The sequence below is a fragment of the Chelon labrosus genome, assembly GCF_963514085.1.
Source record: "Chelon labrosus genome assembly, chromosome: 17".
NCBI classification, from domain to species: domain Eukaryota; kingdom Metazoa; phylum Chordata; class Actinopteri; order Mugiliformes; family Mugilidae; genus Chelon; species Chelon labrosus.
Genome location: NC_140350.1, coordinates 16,445,519 through 16,469,898, shown reverse-complemented (window position 1 = coordinate 16,469,898; position 24,380 = coordinate 16,445,519). Strand labels below are relative to the sequence as shown.

The 24,380-nt window shown below is 45.3% G+C and overlaps 2 protein-coding genes across 2 annotated transcripts; one reads left to right on the top strand and one right to left on the bottom strand.

The window, feature by feature from the left end:
* Window positions 1-1,159: 1,159 nt before the first annotated feature.
* Window positions 1,160-7,109, top strand: LOC311502617 (coagulation factor IX-like; the record flags this gene model as incomplete). The annotated part of the gene is given in 9 exon segments (XM_084564930.1): window positions 1,160-1,171; window positions 1,175-1,322; window positions 2,020-2,189; window positions 2,307-2,331; window positions 2,420-2,533; window positions 2,624-2,755; window positions 4,471-4,904; window positions 5,094-5,238; window positions 5,899-7,109. Coding segments are annotated over 9 exon segments (1,737 nt in total). The 3' UTR covers window positions 6,456-7,109.
* A 2,502-nt stretch (window positions 7,110-9,611) lies between these two features.
* mcf2b (MCF.2 cell line derived transforming sequence b) lies at window positions 9,612-23,836 on the bottom strand. Its single transcript, XM_084565480.1, has 26 exons — window positions 23,694-23,836; window positions 22,324-22,458; window positions 22,048-22,164; window positions 21,208-21,357; window positions 20,991-21,115; window positions 20,725-20,839; window positions 20,511-20,630; window positions 19,834-20,025; window positions 19,090-19,281; window positions 18,836-19,016; window positions 18,616-18,704; window positions 18,350-18,450; window positions 18,146-18,212; window positions 17,884-17,999; window positions 17,697-17,766; window positions 17,520-17,612; window positions 17,277-17,369; window positions 15,643-15,768; window positions 15,275-15,490; window positions 15,079-15,171; window positions 14,898-14,976; window positions 14,760-14,805; window positions 11,927-12,099; window positions 11,720-11,832; window positions 10,925-11,037; window positions 9,612-10,333 (listed from the first exon to the last, which is right to left on the bottom strand). The coding sequence occupies exons 1-26, from the start codon at window positions 23,742-23,744 to the stop codon at window positions 10,252-10,254; spliced, it is 3,048 nt and encodes a 1,015-aa protein (XP_084421606.1). The 5' UTR covers window positions 23,745-23,836; the 3' UTR covers window positions 9,612-10,251.
* Window positions 23,837-24,380: the final 544 nt, after the last annotated feature.

Below are 24,380 nucleotides of genomic sequence, written 5' to 3'. Positions count from 1 at the left end.
CCTTCAGATGAAATAAATTCTACTTAAGAGATGCCGTGCCCCGTCGTAGAACTATGCTCAGTCGAGAGGAGATTATCAGCTCTGATTGCAGCTTTTCCACCAGTATGGATTTCCGGGTTTTAACCCTTTTTTTTTTTTTTTTTCCTGCTTCTGTCGCTGCATTTACATCTGAGATGCTTGATGTCAGCGGCCCCCTCCTCCACTGCAAAGCCACCGTTCACCATGCAATAGAAGGTCTTGTCCCAGGACGCCAATCAGCCAGGAGGGCTTTCATCGTAAAGGGCGGTGGACGTGCTAACTCATATCTTCCCTCTGTGTTCTCTCATATAAATCTAAGTGATGCCTCTAAAGGCTGGCATAATATGAGATAAAAAGAGAGATGTAACACTTCCTCGTCTGATTTAATCATCCTCAGCCAATAAATCACCACGAGGCCTGTGTCACTAAGGAGCTGCTGGCTCATGGCCAGCCGACCTGGCTGTCAGTCACAGTGATTTGTCCACAGCCACGCCCTGAGTAAGTCATTTTCTAATCAAACCGCCTTCAATACTCACCATCGAGCCTGGAGTGTTCTTTACTGCGTTGAACTGCAGCACTAGCTCAGGCATTTGTAGCCACTTGAACCTATTCGTGATCAGGTTTGAAGTGTGCATGCTTCAGTACGTTCTCATTACAGAGACTTTCAGAGTTAAAGAGAGCTTTGGTAAATGTTTCTGAACAGCTGAATCAGTCAAAAAAAAATCTGCACACTCTGGGACTCCCCCTTTTAGCTCGCCTGGCTGAGCACACACTCCATGGAAAGAGGCATCATATCAGTGCTGCAGCTTCTCTACTAAAAAGTGTCCAATAAAGGCACAAAAGGCCCATAAAAATGCCCAAATTTATCTGTAACATTAGACATCATAAGCTGCTGGTCTTCCCACAACAGCTTCAGAGAGGATCTACGATAATGTAGAAGCACAAACGTATGTGCACGTAAGCCATGCTGCAGAAACCACTTGTCTGTCAAGACTAAACCACTTGATTAGCAGCTGGTAATGTTAACACACACTCACTTTCTCACTTTCAGCTTCTTTTCATTCTACCCATGTGACTTTTATTCGTCACACGCCGTTATCCTATCTTTGCACAAACAAACCCACGGACTGCCACTGCACAGATGAGTAAACAGTGAGTCGCTGTACTTTGGAGTGGTAGATCAGTTTCTCTCAGACAGACCACTGACAACGGCAAGATGGCCAGAGTTTGCTTACTGGTGTTCATCGCTGGTTTGCGGCTGCAGACGTACGGGCTGGTTGCCGAAATGGCGGAGGAAAACCCAGGTAAACGTGAGGCGGATTGAGGGGTTAGGACGTGAAGTTCAGAGCTGGAAAACAGAGGCCAGGTGGCCATGGGGCTGGTTTCAAAGGTCTCAGTGTTGTTATTCTTAAACACTCATCTCGCAGCTTTTAGTTGTGAGAAACGTTCAGGATGATCCAAAAACGTTCTTCTAGAAGAGCTTCAGAGCTTTGTTGTTGGATATACACTAACTAGTGCATTTAGCTCTGTCTGCTTTATTTTATGTCACGTTTGTATCTTTTAAACAACATCAAGCTGCCCACAGACTACAGATGAATCCTGACGGCAAAAATTTGAGAAAGCTGCAGACGTTCCGACGCTTTTTCCACGGCGGATTTTGGGTCAGAGAACCACTGCCACAGCTAGATAGAGAGGAATGACGACCGGGAACGTGGAGTGAGGCCGTAGCCTTAAAATGAACTTCCTATTAAGCTGGAGTAGGTCTTCGTAAGCAAATGCAATGTGGATCTAAATCAGCTCTTTGCTTGCATGACAGCAGGATTTTAAAGCAGATTAAATAGAAGTTAGTCAGTGCAAGAGAAGGATGTAATCTATCAGAGGCCTCAGTACATTTATGATGCATAACCTGATACTCACGCAGCAGGGAATAGAGATAGCACTTCATTTAATTATCCCATTTCCAGAGGAGATGAAATGATTTCCTCTTTGTCTTCTTTTTAGGAGCTGTGTTCGTGTCCCAGCAGACGGCCCACACGGTGCTTCATCGCCTGCGTAGGTACAACAGCGGCCATCTTGAAGAAATTCACAAAGACAACCTGGAGCGGGAATGTATAGAAGAGAAATGCAACATGGAGGAGGCCAGAGAGGTGTTTGAAAACGACGAGAAAACGGTGCGTTACACACACACACATCCACACAGCCACACACACATACATACGGAGTAAAGGTAACTTTGTTTAATGGTGAAACTCTGATGTTTGTCTTTAACATCAGTGTCTCTCTTTCAGATGGAGTTCTGGGCAGCATACATTGGTAAGACTGATGGAAGACGAGTTTGCACGATTACACAGAAATACCTCTAAACCTGTGTGCGTGTGCTTGTGTTATACTTGTGTGTCAGACGGTGACCAGTGTGCTCCACCCCCCTGCCAGAATGGAGGTTTGTGTAAAGATGGAGTCAGCACCTACACATGCTTTTGCAAACCAAATTATGGCGGCAAGAACTGTGAGATCGGTGAGCAACAGTAAGCGAGACAAGGATGTTAAGGTGATTGAGACCCGGAGAGGAGAGAGGAACAACGTCTTCCTTCTTTTTGTTTTCCAGAACTGTCAAAGCAGTGTTCGGACAACAATGGCGGATGCTCACATTACTGTGTGATGCAGGAGGACCGGGCTGTGTGTCGGTGTGCAGCTGGTTACGAACTTGGTGAAGACAAAACCAGCTGTGAACCAACAGGTAAAATAAAATCAACTGTTAACATGAACCGATCAGCCACAACATTATGACCACTGACAGGAAAAGTAAATAACATTGACCCAATAACATTGGGAGACTTTTGGACCTGGCATTCATTCGTGTGAATGTTACTTAGACATGTACCACCCACCTAGACCAGACCAGGCACCCCCACCCCATAGCAATGACACTCCTTGATGGCAGCAGCCATCCCCAGCAGGATGCAGCCTGATACAGGCACAAACACAAAAACGGTTTACGTCTCGTCTCGTCTCCTTCCATTTATCCGGGCTGGGTCGCGGGGGCAGCAGCTTCAGCAGGGAAGCCCAGACAGCCCTCTCCCCAGCCACTTCCGCCAGCTCCTCCGGAGGAACCCCCAGGCGTTCCCAGGCCAGACGAGAGATATCATCCCTCCATCGTGTCCTGGGTCGGCCCCGAGTTCTCCTACCGGTGGGACATGCCTGAAACACCTTTCCCAGGAGGCGTCGGTTTACGAACAACTCAAAAAAAAAAAAACATGAAGAACAGCACAAGGTGTTGACCTGACCTCCAATTTCACTAGATCCCAAACTGATCAAGTATCTGTGGGATGATCCACAGAGGCCCCTCCCTTTCAAAGACCCCCCACTAACAACATTGTGTTACCAGACACCACAGGACACCCTCAGAAGGCCCATTTCCATTCTCTGATGAGTCAGGACTGTTTTGGAGGCACAAGGGAGACCTACACAATATTAGGAAGGTGGTCATAATGTTATGCCTGATCGGTGTATGTAACCTCTCTCCCTCACAGATACTGATCTGAAGATAGAGAAACCCATTTAATCCTCCTCACACTAATCCTGAAGGTATCCCATCCTTTCCATTCAGAGAGAACGTACAGTTTGTTCGTTAATTCATTCAAATACTTTTATGTAAATATCTCGTCACTAGAGCTCAGCAGGGAATCAAAAAGAGACATTTAGTATTTTAGAAGATACAGTTTGTTTCTAACTCTGCTGCTTTTATGCTCCACCAGTAGAAGGGAACCATGCGGCAAGAACTGTTTCACACACGGGAGTATTTTTGTTTTTTTAGACGGACATCAATAAATACAAACCTCTCCTTTAGGAATGATAAAAGCTGTCTCTTAAACAACAGTGAGACAGAAAGCTGGACTCGTCATATAGCAGCGCATCTTCCATCCATCACAGTCATTAAGACCTCACAGGCCAGCTCATAAAAGAGTACGCTGCAGTTCATAGCTGTCAAATGAAGTACATAATTAATGAATACTGTCAAGAACAAAAGGGAAAACAAGCCTGCTTACAACTGAGACAGTATATCTACTGTCAGCACATACACTGATCAGGCATAACATTATGACCACCTTCCTGATATTGTGTAGGTCTCCCTTCCTGAAGCGTTTTTGTGAGTGTGTCTGGGTCAGGCTGTGTCCTGCTGGGGATGGCTGCTGCCATCGAGGAGTGTCATTGCTATGGGGTGGCGGTGTCTGGTCTGGTCTAGGTGGGTGCTAGTAACATCCACACGAATAAATGCCAGGTCCAAAAGTTTCCCAGCATGCATCTTGAGCTCATGACCATACACAAAGAGACATCATGTAAAATCTGTGATAGAAATGTGAAACTAGTGACAAACGTCCTGAATGAAAACAGTCCAAGCTACAAAACGTGACATAGACTCATGTTGACTATCTCCTTTTTTGTCCCCCTCAGATCAATTCAGCTGTGGTCGCGTGGACACTTCCTCCGGCTCTGTCGGCAGGTCCGTCTTGAGCCCACGATCATCAAACACCACTTCATCTGAAACACAACACAATTCCAGCAACGCCCTGCTGTATGACTACTATGATGATCTACCGTTAGACTATTACATCGACCCACCGGCGAATAATTCAGACCTGCCCAGCGTCTCTCCGGCCTCCGTAATAGACGTACGATCATTCAAATCAGATTCAAGCCCTGATGTAGATCCAGCTGAGGCTTCCATTAGCACTGGGGAGGCAGGAAGCGTCACCCGAACGCCTACAGAGGACAGAAAGCTTGGCTCCTGGGCTTTCCCAACAGTCCGCACCATCACAGCAGAAGGCAACTCTGACCAGAGGATTGTGGGAGGGGATCAGGCCACTCCTGGAGAGATCCCTTGGCAGGTAATCTTCCAAGGGTCGTGACATGAATTCATATCTAGGCAAATAGACCAGAGTGGAACTGAGACTGATGTGGTGAGGAGGGAGGGGGAATGTCAACGATGGAGATGCTTAAATGGAAACGCCATAAAAGTAGAGACATTTTTTAAGCTAATTAAGTGCTTATTATTAAACTATATGTTCTGTTTGCAGGTGACCCTGATGGCTAACTCTTCCACGCTTCAGAGAGCGCAGCCCTTCTGTGGGGGATCTCTGCTCAGTGAGTTATGGGTCATCACTGCAGCCCATTGCCTGATCAAGGTCAACATCACCAAACAAGGATTCATCGTCCGAGCCGGTGGGACATCAAGCGATGCCTGCAGACGTTAATGTTAAATCTCTGAGTCATACACCGATCAGCCACAACATTATGACCACTGACAAGAGAAGCAAATAGCATTGACCGTCTTGAGACAATACAATGTTCTGCTGGGAAACTTTTGGACCTGGTATTTGTGTGGATGTTACGTAGACATGTAGCACTCACCTAGACTAGACCAGACACCCCATAGCAATGACACTCCTTAATGGCAGCAGGCACACACACAAAAACGCTTTAGGAACAACTCAAAAAACACGAAGAACAGCACAAGGTGTTGACCCGGCCTCCAAATTCACTAGATCCCAAACTGATCAAGAATCTGTGAGATGATCCACAGAGGCCCCTCCCCTCAACCCATAGGACCCAAAGCCCCCACTAACAACATCCTGTTGCCAGACACCACAGGACACCCTCAGAAGGCCCATGTCCATTCTCCGATGAGTCACAACTGTTTTGGAGGCACAAGGGAGACCTACACAATATTAGGAAGGTGGTCATAATGTTATGCCTGATCAGTGTATCAGAAATAGATCAACAGGTCTTAATCTTGTGGATAAATTGTACATTTTCCTTTCTTTCTTGGTGCAGAGGATACATATTGATATACCTGCTGTATATTTTATTCTGTTCTTCCAGGTGAACATGACATTATGCAGGATGAAGGTCCAGAGCGAGACCATGTGGTGGCAGAGCAGCACATCCACCACTTGTATGATCATAAGAAGTCGCCGTATAACCATGATATTGCGCTACTGAAGCTCGCCAAACCAGTGGAACTGTCCAAACAGCGGCGGCCGATCTGCCTGGGCCCCAAAGATTTTATAGAGAACCTCCTGAGGGACTCCACCACCTCCTTGGTGAGCGGCTGGGGGCGACTAAGGTTCCAGGGCCCCGAGGCCACCAAGCTTCAGAAGCTGGAGGTCCCCTACGTTGACCGCACCGTGTGCAAACGGAGCAGTCGGGACCACGTTACTCGGTTCATGTTCTGCGCAGGCTTTGACAACGAACAGAAGGACTCGTGCCAGGGGGACAGCGGCGGCCCGCACGCCACCAAATACAAAGGCACGTGGTTTCTGACAGGCATCGTCAGCTGGGGGGAGGAGTGTGCCATGGATGGGAAGTATGGCATCTACACCCGAGTCTCGCGGTACTTCCCCTGGATGAGCCAGATAACAGGAATCAGAATGGCCTAGTGATAAAACACACAGGAGCATCTGTTTGTGAAGTTAATGTTTTTGTTCTGCTGAAAAGAGTGACGAATCACACAATAAAATATGTTCAAAATATTTCAGTATCTACATCTATTCTGTAAAGCATACAATCAAATTAAGCGGACATTGATAGGTTCCAAGATTTCATGACTTTAATAACTTCGTCATAAATCACAGATGTTATTTAAACAAATCACGGCAGGAACTAGATATGCTGCAGATTAATGCCATAAATTAGGCCTGTCACCCTAAGAGAAGAGTTGCAAGGTAAAGTAAATTGGTAGCAAGTTTTGATGCATATACACCAATCAGCCATAACATTATGACCTAATATTGTGTACGTCTCCCTTGTGCCTCCAAAACAGTTGTGACTCATCAGAGAATGGACATGGGTCTTCTGAGGGTGTCCTGTGGTGTCTGGCAACAGGATGTTGTTAGTGGGGGGCCTTTGGGTCCTGTGGGTTGAGGGGAGGGGCCTCTGTGGATCATCACACAGATACTTGATCAGTTTGGGATCTAGTGAATTTGGAGGCCAGGTCAACACCTTGTGCTGTTCTTCATGTTTTTTGTTTTTTGTTTGAGTTGTTCCTAAACCGTTTTTGTGTGTGTCAGGCTGCATCCTGCTGGGGATGGCCTTTAAGGAGTGTCATTGCTATGTTGTGGCTGATCGGTGTACTAAGAATGGCAAAAGTGTAAAACTAACACCAGAGTTAATCACTCAAGTAAAGTCTGCAGATTCCTGAGAGAGGATTTAATCAGGCTAAATCAAACTTTATGACAATCAATGAGTCTAATGTAAAACCTGAACACATCTCAAGGATGAACAGAGGCAGAAAAAAAGCACATCAGTCAGGTTGAATCAGATCAAGAAGTCATGTGCTTATATTTTGGAAAATAACCCTAAACACTATGCATTATAATACAAGCTCTCACTATGCTTCAAAATATCTAAAAAGTGCAAAATGAGCCAAAACAGCAGGGATCTGTTTGAGGTGGAAACAACTCGTGGATTTCAAATCAGTTTAACGTGATAAAAACGCATCAGTGCACACTCTCCATCTTTGTTCACTATATTTGTTCACTGTTAACCTCAGATTTAGTCTAAGCAGGATTAGATTTAATGTGTACAGTCCAAATTTTAGTTTTGTCACTTGACACCAACGTCTCAGCGTCTAAACAAAGGTGTAAACATTCAGACGACTGCAGACTAAAACTGTGTTTAGCGTTTAAAATTTAGATTCAGATTAGATTTAAATTTACACATTCACACTTTACTGTCATTATCTTAACTGCCTTTCAGAGATGAAGTGGCAGTGATTTCATGACCACGTTTCATAAAGTGAGATCGGGCAGTTTTAAAATGAGGCAGTTTTAAATCAATTTGAATTTTCTCTTGTGATATTTTTCACACAGTAATAGCTGCTGCAACTGATCACAGTCCTACTCAACTCTATTTACAGTTACTACCCAACACTGAGCGTTGTTGTTTCTCTATTGGTGTAAAATAGCAGTGCAGGCACAAATAAAGCGACAGGCGTGTGCAGAACATCCAGAGCCAAACAAACAGACAGTAATAATTATCTCATCTCATTCATGACCATGGCTGTAGCAGAAGCAACTTGCAGAATTTTAACCTCAAAAATAGATTTGGCAACAAAAAATATGGCACATTGTCACCATAAAGAAGAAATATGAAAATAAACTCTTCCACGAAAACCAAAAACTGAATTACAAGGACGAGCTACACTGGCTCCAAATATAAGAGGCTGTTACCACGATTCAGCTTTTTACAGAAAACATTTTGACTTGTCACAGCAGGAGAAGCAACTCCTACGGATGGTTCTGGTTCACTTTAGTGCACAAATACACCGATCAGGCATAACATTATGACCACCTTCCTAATATTGTGTAGGTCTCCCTTGTGCCGTCGTGACTCATCAGAGAATGGACATGGGCCTTCTGAGGGTGTCCTGTGGTGTCTGGCAACAGGATGTTGTTAGTGGGGGGGCTTTGGGTCCTATGGGTTGAGGGGAGGGGCCTCTGTGGATCATCCCACAGACACTTGATCTGCCTGGTCTGGTCTAGGAGGGTGCTACATGTCTAAGTAACATCCACACGAATGCCAGGTCCAAACGTTTCAGAGCAGAACATTGAGTTGTCACAAGATTGTCAGTGTTATTTACTTCACCTGTCAGTGGTTCTAATGTTGTGGCTGATCGGTGTATAGCACAGTTTGGACAAAACTAAATTAAATTAGTTAGAGGACATTTCCTGTAAACTTATAAAAGTAATGTTTATGCAGTGTACGCACGTCATGTAAACACAATTAATTGATGTCCTTTCTTATAGAACAAATACAGAGCACAGTTTGGATCCATAATTACAAACAAAACGTTGTCTTGACTGTGTTGACAAATTAAATCAAATCGCCCTGTAGCTATGTAGGATTGTGAAGGGATGTGAATTGGAAAAATTAATAGGGTACTGCACATGTGAAATTAAATGGGATCCATTCCTAGAAAAACCACTCTACAGGTTAAATATATATAGAGCTGCTTAAAAGTGTTTGCATACCTCAGAAGTTTCTACATTTCTGCATAAAAATGACTCAAAAACATCCAGAAAGTAGACAAAGAGAACCGAATCAAACGCATGAAAATTAAATATTATACTTTGGTGTTTGTTTATACAGGAAAATGAGCCAATACTACATATCATATAAGTTAATTTCAAGGTCAAATCAGAGTCCATCTGTTCAGAAGACTCGGTTCAGTTCCTGGTTTAGTTTAAATAAATCAGGGATTTGTCTCAGTCTGATCTTCACAACACATGTTTGTGGAAGTGTACGATGGCACGGACAAAGGAGCTTTCCGAGGAGCTCAGAAAAAGAGTTGTTGTTGCTCATCAGGCTGGAAAAGGTTACAAAACCATCTCTAAAGAGTCTGCACAATTTAGAAGAGTATAATATCTCAGCTTCACGTGTTTGATTGGGTTCTCTTCGTCTACTTTCAGGACTTGTGTGAAAATCTGCTGATGTCTTGAGTCATTTTTATGAAGAAATGTAGAAAATCATGACTGTTCCTCTCCTGCTATGACATGATTTAATGGCAGCTGTGAAAAAAACTAAAGAGGATGTTTGCATGGCACCATCCACACTTCCACCACTAAGAGGTAAAACCAACCAATGAGAATGGAGGAATGGAGGAACAATTTTCTATATAATCATCATAATTTTGTCTTTTTGTAAATGCTACCCACAAACAATCAAAGTGATGCAGTAGCCATGGCGATTTCTGCATACATCATGTGCACATCCTACACAGTGTAGCTGGCTGCTGTAGCTCCATTCAAAACAATGACACCATGTGAAAAAAGGCTATTTTAGGTAAGAAGAAGCTGCAATGATTAGTTTAACTGTTTGGCACATGAACAGAAAAGATACGTCTGTCGGCATATCAATGACTTCTGTGTGATTTCATAAGAAAATACTGTATGTATGATATTAAAGTCCATTGAGTCCAAATGATCGACTGCACCACTGGAACAAAAAAATAAGACGGCTTGGCTCTGTACTCTACAGCCTTCTGAGGTGAATCTGTCACAGTCGTGTTGAGTATGTTGTGCTTCAGTCTGATTAATGATTCAAAGTCTCGGCAGAGTCGCACGCCCGCAATTGGTCAGGAAGTTGATGAAACATATGCAGGCAAAGAGTGAGAGTCAAAGAAGCGGCAAAGCCTGGAGATGAACGGTGCCCTCTGTCCTCCGTTCTGATTGGCTCTCAGTAGGTTTCTCCCAGAATCCTGTGCAGGTCCTCGGGGAGAACACGGCCTTCTTCGCCACGACTTATGTTCCTCACCGTCCTGTAATTACACACAGAACAGAAAACTTTAAGAACATTTTGTCTTCTTATCTTTCAGGCCTGGATTTTACACCGATCAGCCACAACATTATGACTATGACCTAATATAATAACAGTTGTGACTCATCGGATGTGACTCATCAGAGAATGGACATGGGCCTTCTGAGGGTGTCCTGTGGTGTCTGGCAACAGAATCTGGTTATTGGGGGCCCTTTGGGTCCTATGGGTTGAGGGGAGGGGCCTCTGTGGATCATCCCACAGATACTTGATCAGTTTGAGATCTAGTGAATTTGGAGGTCAGGTCAACACCTTGTGCTGTTTTTCATGTTTTTTTAGTTGTTCCTAAACCGTTTTTGTGTGTGTTTCTGTGTCAGGCTGCATCCTGCTGGGGATGGCTGCTGCCATCAAGGAGTGTCATTGCTATGGGGTGGGGTAACATCCACATGCCAGGTCCAAAAGTTTCCCAGCAGAACATTGAATTGTCACAAGATGGTCACTGTTACACATTTCTCCTGTCAGTGGTCATAATGTTGTGGCTGATCGGTGTATATTGGTTGTGATCAGTATTTTGTAAATCCAAAGCCTCCATTACCACATTCCTGATGAGTCCTCGTGCAGCAGCTGGATGACGTCACCGCAATTAAAGATGATGTCATCGGTGCTGGCCATGCTGCTCTCGACCAAGACTCTGTACCGTCCCGGCACCTGGAACAGAGGATGGACGATTCAAACTCAGCCCACATGTCCACGCTTGTTTTACCTCCAACCTTTGCGTTCCTCCTCAGTGTGTCACCTGTGTTTCATGAATCAATCCGTAAAAGTTTAAAAGTCAGTTGTCAGAGTTCTCTGCTTGTGTTTTCTGTGTCATGTTTATTGTAGTTACTTTCAGCTTCAGTTTTTTTGCTTGTCCTGTTTCCTGCTTTCACTTTTCATCTCTTTGAATTGAATCCTAAAGGAGCCATGCATTTCAACTCTTTTTTCCACATGCGGACAGACACATACAGTTTCTACTGTCAAGGTTAAGATTTAGTAAAACCCTCTGAATGTGTGAGGAAGCACACGGTACCATAGCTCAAGGAAAGTACAACAGATGTCACATGATGTTTTTAAGGTCTACAGACTGGTTCAAATACCAAGAAGTGTTGAAAAATGAGCCGGCCAAAGGAAATGGAGCAGAAGAAAGGAAAAAAAACCACAGCAGGACAGTGAGGAACACAGTGAACAACAATTGGTAGCTGTCTTCTTAAAAATATTTTGGTTTCTGTCTGAGTCAGCGACCGATGTTCAGCTGGTGGTGCAGCTCAAGCTGTCTGTATGTTCATACACTTCCGTTTAACCTCCCCACAAATAAATTGTACAGTGAATCGTGACCATAGCAACATCTCACCAGTGGGGAAGGCTGATCGTCATCATCTGAGTCTGATAGGGCGGAGAGGTCTGTGGCGCCCCAGTCCTCCAGGCCCTCACAGATCGCCACAGTGTGAGCAGGAACTGGCCAACCTGCAGAAGCACACTCGTTAGCTATAAAATAAATTTAAAATGCTATCAGGTGACTGTAGGGTTGTGCGTATTTGTGTCTTTCTCTGCAACTCACTGCGTTGGGGCGACTGAACCACAGGGTCCGAGTGGGCGGGGCTACTGTGCACCGAATCGTCCTCTTGGTTCCGGTGGGAGTGGCTTGTTGCTGAGGAGCTGTGAGGAACAGGGAGACACGCTGAGCAGCCTCCCACCGACGCGCCGCCCCACGACACACACATCTCTGATGCACTAAACCGCATCACCATGGGAACAAGATACGACCACGACAAACAAGACAAGACGACGACGACAACAACAACAACAACAACATCCACCGTGTCACAAAACGAGCTCATACCTCATTCTGTAAATGATTACAGCATTCCACTTAGTTCACAGCCACATATATTTCAGCGTCTGATTCCAAAGGATGTTTGAGTTTATAACTCATTTATATCAGATCGCTGTTATATATGGAATTACACACAACCATACCATTGAACAGCATTTGCAAATAATCCAGGGGGGTTTAATCTGGTTTAAGTAGCAGATGGGTGGAATTTGTCTCATTTATGAAGTAATTATAACTTTTGTTCATTCAGGAACAAGACCACGGCCCTTATCATTCTGTTTCCTGCTCTTACGTATTTACAAAGGCGTGTCATAACCCTCTCTTCTGATCCTTTTCATCCCATCCCCTCCGACCCTTTTCATCTCATCCCCTCCATCTCAACCCTTTTCATCCCATCCTCTCTGACAATTTTCATCCCATCCCCTCTGACACTTCTCAACCCATCCCCCTCGAACCATCTTATTCATCCCCTCCAACCCTTTCCATCCCATCCTCTCTGACAATTTTCATCCCATCCCCTCTGATTTCTTTTCAATCCATCCCCCTTGAACCTTCTTATTCATCCCCTCCGACTCAACTCTTTTCATCCCATTCCCTCTGACCCTTTTCAACCCATCCCCCTCAAACCTTCTTATTTATCCCCTCTGACCCTTTTCATCCCACCCCCTCCGACTCTTTCCATCCCATCCCCTCCGACTCAACTCTTTTCATCCCATCCCCTCTAACAATTTTCATCCCATCCCCTCTGATTCCTTTTCAATCCATCCCCCTTGAACCTTCTTATTCATCCCCTCCGACCCTTTTCTTCCCACCCCCTCCGACTCTTTCCATTCCATCCCCTCCGACTCAACTCTTTTCATCCCATCCCCTCTAACAATTTTCATCCCATCCCCTCTGACCCTTTTCAACCCATCCCCCTCGAACCTTCTTATTTATCCCCTTAGACCCTTCTCATCCTTACATCCATTTCCTTCATGTCTACCAATAAATTTCTTTGCATCAGTTAAGGCGTGCGGGGTGGCACAATGGTGTGGTGGTAAGCGCTGATGCCTCACAGCAAGAAGGTTTTGGGTTTGATTTCTGTGTGGAGTTTGCATGTTCTTCCTGTGAAAGTCCAATCAAAACAATCATAGAAATGAACTTAATCTTAATACATGAACCCATCTGCTAAAATAAAGCAGAAAAACCTTAATTACTTACAAATACTGTGTGACCTGCAAATCACTCATAAAGTGACAACCATCGCAGTAATTTCATCATTCATTTGTTAGTAAGAATCAAAAAGTCCCAGAAAACACTATGTGCTAATGATCATCTCATGCTCAGAAACTGAACTGTAAATCTATATGAATATACTAACTAAAAGGATAATGCTGAAATCATTCAGTTCAGGCAACAAATTCCACGATATATCCAAAACCAACTTCACTTCACTAATTCCAAAGGGGTGGGGGTGTCTGGTCTGGTCTAGGTGGGTGCTACATGTCTAGGTAACATCCACACGAATGAATGCCAGGTCCAAACGTTTCCCAGCAGAACATTATATTATCACAAGCTGGTCAATGTTACTTACTTCTTCTGTCAGTGGTTTTAATGTTTTGGCTGATCAGTGTCTAAACAGTGCGTCACAGAGGCTCAAGCAATGATCGGACATTGTTGGTTCTGATCGTTTCATGGAATCTGTTGTCAAAAAGGAAAATCTCCTGCATAATAAATAGTATAAATGTGAATAGTTTCAGGTATTAATCAAGTTCATAACGTGCTAACATGCTATCAAAGTCACAAACACAAACTCCAACACCAGCACGCTGTAATGCTCCATTACTGACACCTGGAACCTGGACTTGACTGATATGAATCAGAGCAAAGTTCTAACAATTATCACTCACTTACAGTTAGGAAATATCCAACCCTCAACTCACTTGTATGCTCACCTCAGGATCAATAACTCAATTACACAACACACTTAGGGACTGTTTCAGCAGTTCAGTTCCATACTGTGTTAATGCAGCGGATCTCCATCGTGGTCAACAGCACTTCAAACCATTTAATCAGAGGCTGTTAAATGGTGGAAACCAGGTAACTGTGGTAAAGTAAAACTAGCAGAACGCTGCAACCTTTGCAGAAGTTTGGGTCTGAATTCAGTGCACATCACTCTTCATGGAGCTGAAAACCAGCAGCTTGGAATTTCAGAGCCAAGCTCAGTGCTGTGCCATCTGCAGGGTTTGTTGATTCGGTCGTGAATGCCAGCTCTCGGGGGTAATGACGAGCATGCACACTCATTCAGTAAGTTCAGTATGAGATATTCTGGTTATTTGATGCTCAAATGATTAAAAATAGAGACATTAAGGTCAAAAATGAGTTGACCCATTCTCACCATACATTACGAGGTCCTAACCTCCTAAACCCTTCATTACCAAAGATGCTGCATGGGTGAGGAACGGCTTTCTTAGCATTTGTGGATCGATTCAAAATCACAAAATCTAAGAATTGCTATATGATTAGATTTTTGTCGCCCACCCTTAAATGACAGATCGGGTCATGCAGAGAGAATCACCTGTCAGAGAGAGGGTTGTCTGAGAGGGAAAGAGAGGGAGCCTCATCTGTGGAGAGGAGAAGACACAAAGACACCTTTAAATAATCAAACCAGGCACGTCAAACAGAAACATAGATGAACCACGGCACTGATAGAAACCTTGACACAGCTTCTGCTGGTTGGTGAGAATTTTTCGGATCCTCGTCAGCCAGGCGACTTTGACCTCCAACGTGGGAGCCTGTATGGACGAGCACATGCACACTCGGACTATAACACAGTTTGTGCAGTGTGTGCAATTAGATGTAGAATATATTTAAAAAAAAAACAGAAGCTCAAATACCTGAACTATGTAAACCACTTCTCTGCCACTGTACCAGATTTCAAACTTCTTCATATCTCCTTTCACATTTTCTGTGATTCCCACTGCACTCATCTATAGAGAGAAAAGCCCTTATGATTCACGATAATGAAAAGAAATAGTTTATTGTACAGTTGAAGCAAAGGGTGCCTGATGTAGTTAGTTTATGTTTAGTTACTCTGAGGCAGGACTTGAAGCTGTAGAAGGGCGTCCTGTCGTGGTTGTCCTCGTCCCGGCGCTTGCAGAAGAGCAGGGCGTGCTCGTAGAGGAAGAGATGTCTCTGCATGGGTTTGAACCTGGCCAGCTCCTTCATTCGCACTGCCGCCCGTTTATGGCTGATCCACACGCTGAAGCCCCCCTGCATCACCATACGGCCCAGCTGGCTCAGATCCCCCTGAGTCAAAGATTACAAAACACGCTGCATGGGCTAAATTCATCAATATGAACACAGAACACGTCATAATTCACTACATAATAAAATAACCGTGGTTATATTTGATAAATCTAACATCCTGTATCCACTCTAGTGATGTGACTGGCTGCTACCTGATATCCGGTGATGGCTATCTGATGCATGGAGTCGTTGACAGACTTGAGCAGCTCCAGCATGGAGTCCAGAGCCTCCTGGAGTTCACAGCGGTATCGCTGCTCTGCACAGTGCTTCAACAGCTCCTGGACAAAGACACACAGGACGACATGTCAGTAGCTCTTACTTTATCTAATCTAGTATGCTTTGACATCTGTCCACGTGAACGTCTGAGTGCTAATTTAAATCAGTGCTCTGCAGATTGAATAAAATGAATCTAGCTGATGTCGTCTATTTGTCTCCGAGCGTCTCTGTTTGGATCTTACTGTCGTTGTCTCTTTGTTCCTGCATCAATCCTTATTCAATATTGATCTTTTTCCAACAAAACTAATTACTGAACAGACTGACCTGTCCACATTTCTATGATTATGAATCACTGCAGAGCTCATACGGAAACAGAGCCACTGACAGAGGCCAGGACCAGAAATTAAGTCTGCCCAGTATTATTATAATCAGAATACTTTATTGATCCTTCAAGGAAACTGTTTACTTGCAGTTGCTCCCATAAAGTGACAGCTGCAAGGAGATAATAAATGCAAACAGAATAAAATAACAATTAAAAAAAAAAAAAAAAAAAAAGTTGCATGAAAAAAGTGTTAAAGTTACTGCAGAGGTACTAGAAAACTAAATATTGCACGAGGATATTATTGCACATGGATTTACAATCAGCAGAGGATGACTACGTTAAAGGGGAACTACCTTTTTTTACAACCCAGACCTTATTTCTGGCATAAAATACGATTGTTTACTCACCCATATAACTTTGGTGTCATTTAGAGTTGTTCGGACGATATTTTGATCCGCGTATATCCATATAGTGGGAGTGACTGGGGCACCGAAACGCAGCCTCTAAATAACGCATTATCTGCCGTGAAACTTGTCCATTCCACCAATATTTTGTTATGAAACGCTAGTGCTATTCCCCATTGAGTCCGGAGTTACCTGTTATCATCATCCGGGGTCTGTAGATTGACCTACTAACTTCTGACCTGGATGATGTCATCTCTCTGCGCCACGCGCCCCACGCGGCTTGTTTACCTATAATTTGCTACTGCTAGTTTTTTGCAACATGGATGAATATTTTTCCGATTCTGAGGTTGTGGATGAGGACTTTGTTTATGATGGACGTCCTTACCGTTTTGAGCCAGAGTATACGGATGAGGAGCTCACTCAAAGGGGGAGGCAGAGAGAGGAACAGCTGGCCAAAGAACAACAAACCGCTGCACGTCCGCGAATAGATAACAGATAGCACTAGCGTATCATAACAAAATATTGGTGAAATGAACGAGTTTCGGGGCAGATAATGTGTTATTCAGAGGCTGCATTTCGGTGCCCCAGTCACTCCCACTATATGGATATACGACACCAAAGTTATCTGGGTGAGTAAACGATCATATTTTATGCCAGAAATAAGGTCCAGGTTGTAAAAAACAGTAATTCCCCTTTAAATTATAACAGAGAGAAAAGCAAAATCTTGGGATTTTCTGAAGTGATGGCGATGTAATTCTAAAACCAAGTTTATGATTGTGATTAGAAACTAAACCTTTTATACGTTCATGTCGTTCATGTTTTTTTATCTTCAAAAGTACCAAACCTTGAGCAGCAGCTGGTACTTGGTGAGACGTTGGACCGGTTTCAGGAGATAAGAGTCCAGACCCAACTTGTGGTCCAGCTTCTTCTGGCACTCCTGCAGAGAGAGAGAGATAGAGAGAGGAGGGAGAGACTGAAATACATTCTTGACAGATTCTCCTTCCTGAAATGCACATGACATAACTGGAGATATTCCATATATGCAAATGAGACATGTAAGTGTATCGTGCTGAATGCTTGCCACTACCTGAAAGAAAGGCGACTCGGAGCACTGTCTCCATAGCAACTCGGATCGAGGCTTGTTTTGGCAGTAGCGCTCATACACCTGGAACTTCTCCTTCTGCTCAAACATAAACGTACACTTACACATGCATCACTACACATACAGTAAAGAGCCCATGTCTCTCTCTTCATGCTTCCTCACCCGTTGCAGGAAGCAGGCCCCCACCCTCTCCGGTGTCTCCAGGCAACCCTGCAGATCCTGGAGGAAGATCCTAATTGGACGATCCGGGAGGAAAACGAAAAGGAAATTTGATCAGCGGGGGGAAAGGAGGGGAAGACAAGGACAACTCAGTGACAGCTTGTGAGCTCAGTGTGTGTGCGTGGCTCGCCTGCTGTGGAACTGGTAAATCTCTGGCATGTTGCCGAACAGAACGTCCTTCTGGCTGCGCAGAGCGGGAGGGAGAAGGTCTGACATGGACGGGTCCTCCATTTCTGCCCTGTAGCCCTAAAAGGAGCAGAGGCGAGGCAAGGAAACCAAGTCCCTGTTTGATCTAATATACTCAGCACTGCGATCTGAATCAGCTTTATCGGGCAAATAAAATAAAAATCTAAAAGGGCAAAATGCCACAAAATAAAATAAAATAAACTCACCAGAAGCACAGAGAGCAGCTCGTCCACGTAGATCCTCTCTGTAGCTATCAGCTCCTTCATAACATGACTAGAAAGAGAGACAACTGGACTTAAATGGACTAAATCTACATGCAGAGGGTCACACACACATACAGCTGCAAGATTAGAGTCACAGGTTGTGTTTGAGGTCAAAGGTCAGCTCTGACAGGTTGAAAGATGGCATACCGTGTGACCTGCTCTGGATTGTCCTCCGCCTCCGAATCGGTTTCAGGGTTCGGGCCGTACAGGCAGCTGCGGTTGCCTTGGTAATCATGCATCACCTCTATCTGGAAAAACACACACGAGATAAGTCTATCAGCGAGGACGTATTTCTTCTGGCTTGAGATGAGACGTGGATAAAGAAATGTGAGGCGATTAAATAAATGTAATGACCCAAAAATACGTCCTCAAAAACTAAAAGTTGTCTCGTTGCATCAAGAGATTGTTCGCACCTTGCGCTGGCTGTTGTTTCTCCTCGCAGCTCTTTTGCCAGGAAGAATGTCGAAAGAGAACTTAGAGTTCAAGACGTTAAAGTCTACACCTGTGGAGAGTATCACACATACGCACAAAATAAAACAGGGGAAGGAAGAGTAAAGAGGAATCGCTGATTTACTTTTACAGAGGAGGATCAGTGTGTGAAGACAGGGCGCTGTTTAAGGTGGCGGGGTGTACCATGTTTGGGGGAGAAGAGGGGGGACTTGCAGCGTAGCGAGGTCTGCTCCGGCTCCGGCCTTGGGGCCACCAGCTGTATGGGTCGGACCTGCACATCCGCCAGCTTCTTCAGACACAGCTCTCTGTTTCGGATCATGCACTGCATCGAGTTCAGCCTCTCCGTCACCATGGTGATCTGGGACTAGAGAGAAGCAAGGTGTGAACTGGGGGTGGGTAGGTGTTTGGGGTGTCCGGGCTGCGGCCGGGGTATCTACCTCCAGCTGTGGGGTGAGTATGGCTTCAAACTCCAGGCTCAGGATGTCTTGGCTGTTTTTCAGGGCAGACGGCGCCCTCTCCTGGTGACAGCCCAGGTACTGCAACGCCTCCTGAGCTCCCTCCTTGGTTTGGAACCTGTCCACCATCTGACTCGCCAGAAGATAGGCGCCCTGGTCACACCACCGGAGGGCCTGCTCACACACACAAAAGAAAAAAACAAAAAACTGAAGGCGTGTTTTCTCAGGTTGCAGTGCATTGAGCTCTCTCCGTCACCATAGAAATGCATAAAAACCTAATTAAAGATTTGCAACAATACAACCTCTACAGTGCATCACTCATTCAGGGTTGAGGTTTGTTTTACATTTTGATAAACACATCAGAGAACTCGTATTTTAACATTTTGGGGGCAGTTCGTTTCTTCAAGAGTTTGAAAATCCTACATGATTTTGAAATCTGGTTGCATCACACACTTGAGGATTTAGTCACAGATGTTCTTCTCTCAAATCTTAAATTTGCAGCCGCACAAACTACAAACGCACCACCTCACATGATGAGAGCAATTTGTCTGTAGACCCCCTCACATCACCAGATAATCTGAACGAGGTCCGGGCGGACGGGGTGAATCTGGGGGCAACTTAGTTTGTTGTAGAGCCCTCCGAAGCGGATTTTCTGATATTGGACGCCATAAATACAGTACCTGTTGTGACTACAGAAGCAGGCGCGTTTGTGCTCGAGGGCTTTACCTCCTCGAGTCGGAGCTGCAGGTCTCGCGTTCGGGTGAGCGAGGCCCGCTTGATGCGTATGGCGCTCGTGAGGACGTCGCAGAGGTGTCGCAGCTCGTTGCAGCGCTGCACGATGAGAGCCAGGGCGTAGTGGTGGTTGGCAGCCAGCTGGTGACCGTGCAGGATCACCACCTGGGCACGGGCCATCTCCTCCTGAGGGACAAGGACACGTCTTCTGATGTTAATGTTGATTAAATTGATGTGAGAAGAAAAAGATGAACTATATGTGTTCTTTTTTGTGTGTGATTAATGAGCACTGGGATTCATTTGAAGCCGTTTAAATTCATGAAATCTGAAGGGAAGCTTCAGAAGATGAGGGGGTTTCCTTGTTAGCTCCCAGCAACGTATTCCTGAGAAGACACCGTGTGCACAGCTGTGATAACTCTTATGCTTTATTTGCTGCAGGATGCACAGGATGCACTGAGAGTATCATATGAATAAAGTTAGAGCGCCCTCTTCTGGTCAAACTATGTCATGACACCATGTCTAAATTACATTTTTCTGCATTACATCCTGCAAAAATGATTTAACCTTGATGAGATGACGTATTGGTCGAGCTCTAAAACAAATCTCTTTCATTTCTCTTTTACCTCAGCGTCCGTCATGTGCGTGTTGTGTCGTGTGAGTTCGTTTGTGACCTGAGCGTGTTTCTCCAGCGTCCCCAGGTCTTTGAGTAGCTGCTCCGTCTGAACCACCGTGGCGCCCAACGAGCCAATCTCCTTCTCCTGGGCTGAGAGCCGCTCCAGCACCTCCTCCATCTGCAACACACACAGTCACGCAGTCACTCGCCACAACGGCGTAACTCAGAGTCAGAGCTAATATCACTCGGACAAACACCGATTATCATCACACCTGCTGGAAACTAATTTCGTACTGCAGCAGCTGGAGGAACTGCTGCAGCTTCAGGTGGTGTTTCTCAAAGAAGCCGTCGAACGCCTCCTCCATGTCCCTGAGCTGAGCCAGGAGCCTGAAAAAAAACACACAGACTTCCAAACAAGCTGTCTGCTAAAGATAAAGGTTTAATAAGGTGAAGACGTATCGGACCGAGAGCGTGTCGACAAGTCCTCTGGGAAATGTCTCTCAGTTGTTTTTTTTTTACAGAAGATTTATAAATGCACCTCTGAACAGTTTCCATGTCTGACTGGATTTCCCTCTCCTCCTCCACGTCTCTTTTAGAGGCCTTGACGGTTTCCAGGTTGGACAGCAGCAGGCGTCCTTCTTTCAGTACACTCCGGATGTCATCCTGACAAAATAAAACACGAGATCTGTGCAAACTAGCAGAAAGAGAGAGAGAGAGAGGAAAGATGAAGGGAAAGACACGAAGCCAGTGACAACCTTCATCTGTCGGTATCGGTGCGTGTGCGAGTGCAGCAAGAACTCGATGGCGCTGGCTTCGTCTGGGAGCTCAGTCTCAGACAGCTCTGAGCCGAAGCTCTGCAGCAGCTGAGCGATCTCCTTCACCGTCACTGCAAAGGTCTCAATAGACTGCAGACACACGATCACGCAGACAAGAAGAAGAAGAAGACACATGACCCATGTTTTAATTCATGTGGATTCATTTCAGCGTGCATCTTGTAGCTTTAACCTGCACCGATCAGCCACAACATTATGACCACTGACAGGAGAAGTGAGTAACATTGACCATCTTGCGACAATTCAGTGTTCTGCTGGGAAACTTTTGGACCTGGCATTTGTGTGGATGTTACTAAGACATGTACCACCCACCTAGACCAGACCAGACACCCCGACCCCATAACTATGACAATCCTTGATGGCAGCAGACACCCCCAGCAGGATACAGCCTGACGCAGGCACACACACAAAAACACTTTAGGAACAACTCAAAAAACAGCAGAAGGTGTTGACCTGGCCTCCAAATTCACTAGATCCCAAAGTGATCAAGTATCTGTGGGATGATCCACAGAGGCCCCTCCCCTCAACCCATAGGACCCAAAGGCCCCCACTAACAACATCCTGTTGCCAGACACCACAGGACATTTGGACGGGAAAAGAAGAATTTCATTGTACAGGGAAATGTTTCTATACTGTGCATGCGGCAATAAACTCTTTGAATCTTGAATCTTGAATCTTTTGGAGGCACAAGGGAGATCTACATAGTATTAAGAAGGTGGTCATGATGTTATGCCTGATCAGTGTAAGTTTTCATTTGCATACCGTGCGGAGGACGATCCAGTCGCTTTGACAGTACTCCACTTTTGCAGTGAAGTCTGACGTCAGGTGGTTCTCATCGATGTAGCGCAGGAGGTCACCGACTGAACGCAGCATCACCACCTAGAAAACACAAGACATCAGGCAGCAACCTGGACTTGGCTGTTCAAACGTGTGGTTGTTTAAAGGTGCCGCAACAGACCGGTAAAACACTTAACAAGTTTTTTAAAAGTAAAGTTAATATCCCGTCACACTGTCCTCAGTTTTTTAACCCCATCTCACCGGCATCTTTAACAAGAAGTCATCCTGGCTGAAGCGGAAGCCCAGGTCAGTGCTGGAGGACGGGCTGGGGGCGGAGCTTATCAAGCCGGTGGGGCGGAGCACCAGGACCAGATGTAGATTGCCAGGAAATGACGTCTGAGAGAAGAGAAAGGAAGTTTATTTTTTTATTTCTTTACTCAACTTGTATAACATCTGTGATCAAATCTTTAAGGGGTTCATTTGTGGAAGTTAACTGCCTCCAGGAGGGTTTAAATTGGTTTAACCTGAATTCCAAATGAATCTTATTCAGAACACAGCTTTGACCTTTGGAGATTAACATGTCGCAGGCAGAGTTTTGTAGATTTCTACTCCACCACATAACTGGATTATATTTTAGAAGACGACAGAGTGAGTCGTAGAGCCGGAGCTGACTGACGGCTGAGTGCTGCTTCTAGTGCAGACTAGCAAAGCCCAACACGGCATCAGCATCCCTGACTGTCAGTCTGGGAAGTGGTTTGGCCTCTCAAGCATCAGCAGGTCTGACAGTCAGCTCCTGCTCGCGCTCTTTCATTATCAGCTGTCACCCCTGCACCCTGCATGCCCTCACACTCTGTAGTACACACTGCAGCTGTCATCAGCTAACACTTACACAACAAACTCTGACTGTTTTCCCCTGTGTTATCTTTTTGTAGTTTTTTTTATGCAACTCACACTAAATCAAACCCTTAACAATGTCTCAGTGCGCCGCTACGTTTGTCATCCAGAGACGAGGCTGTGGAGCTTTATGCTGACCCTGCAAGAAGAGGCAACTTTCAGTGGAGGCAGGAGCTGAACTCATCACCTCTAAACTAGAAGCTGCTGATTTCTCTTCACCCTTCACTCTCTGAACAAGGAAAATACATCAAGTCAATATCCTTCCAACTCCAAGAGGAGGACCTTGATATTCACTCAAACAGCAGCCATGATGGATGCAGCTGAACAGCAGACTTGTGCATTCCACAGCTGCACTTAGATGTGTGCATCAAGTATTTGGGAGCAGAGTGTTTTACATGAAGCTGGAGAACTTGAACACGCTCCACGTTTCCAGCCCGCAGAGCCAAAGCTGTTCCCAACCTGCAGCTGCAGCCCAAACAAACACATTTGTCATTGTCCTTGTCCTGCTGCACTGCAAAGACTCTAAACATTGAATCATGTCTGAATCCGGTCAGTGTCCTGACCACGAGGCACGGTAAATACCTCATACAGCCTGAACTGCACTGAGAGCACGTCCCAGGATCAGTGCCGCAGCAGCGAGGAGTCTAAATAAAAGCTCGCCTATCTCTCTGCTCCTCTCTCTCTATGCTGCAGTATCCTCGCCGCCCCGTTTGAAGCCTCCCACCTCCACAGCTTACCGCGGCCCGGCGCAGGCGGGGGAACCCCCACGGCGGGTTGGACTCGGCCATGGCTTTCAGCGCTGTTCTCCCCGGGCCCGGGAAGTCTGCAGCGGGACGTGTGCTGCTGCTGCCGCTGGTAGTGCTGCTGGTGCTGGTGCTGGTGGTGGTGTCGGGAGCGAGCAGCCGCAGCGATGGCACGGTAACCTCCTCTGCAGTGTCCGGGCGGGCCGAGCGGAGCTGAGTGCGCACCTCCGCAGACGCACTTCAGCTCTGGACCAGGATGCTGCTGGGGTGCGTTTCATTTACCTGACGTCAAAGCCAAAATAAGTTGACCGATCCAGGGTCACACCGCGGAAAATGCTCATGTCTTTATTGGGCTGCCGCTGTCACCTGACCAAAGGAGGATTTTATTATTTAGATCATTGTTTAAAAAAATTAAAAAATTAAAATTAAAAAAGCAAGAATTTATATGAGAATAAATCTGCTGCAGTCCGCTATAAAATATGAAACATCTTAAATGTGACTTTTTACTTTTTTATTCTTCTTTGCTTGTTTTGTCTTTTGGTTTGTTAACAAGATAAATAAAAAGACAGTTTTATTGACACGTTTCCACCAGATCCTCTAGGTGGCGTTATAAACTCATGATCAGGACGTTGTTCACCTTCTGACACGAGAAGCACATCAAACCAACACAACAGACTCAAG

Coding starts and splice junctions, on each gene's coding strand:
- mcf2b (XM_084565480.1), bottom strand. CDS start 23,744: ATGGCCGAGTCCAACCCGCCGTGGGGGTTCCCCCGCCTGCGCCGGGCC. Junction 18,000..18,145: donor AGCTGCTCTCTGTGCTTCTG/GTGAGTTTATTT, acceptor TGCTCCTTTTAG/GGCTACAGGGCAGAAATGGA. Junction 11,038..11,719: donor ACGATCAGCCTTCCCCACTG/GTGAGATGTTGC, acceptor CCTCTGTTCCAG/GTGCCGGGACGGTACAGAGT.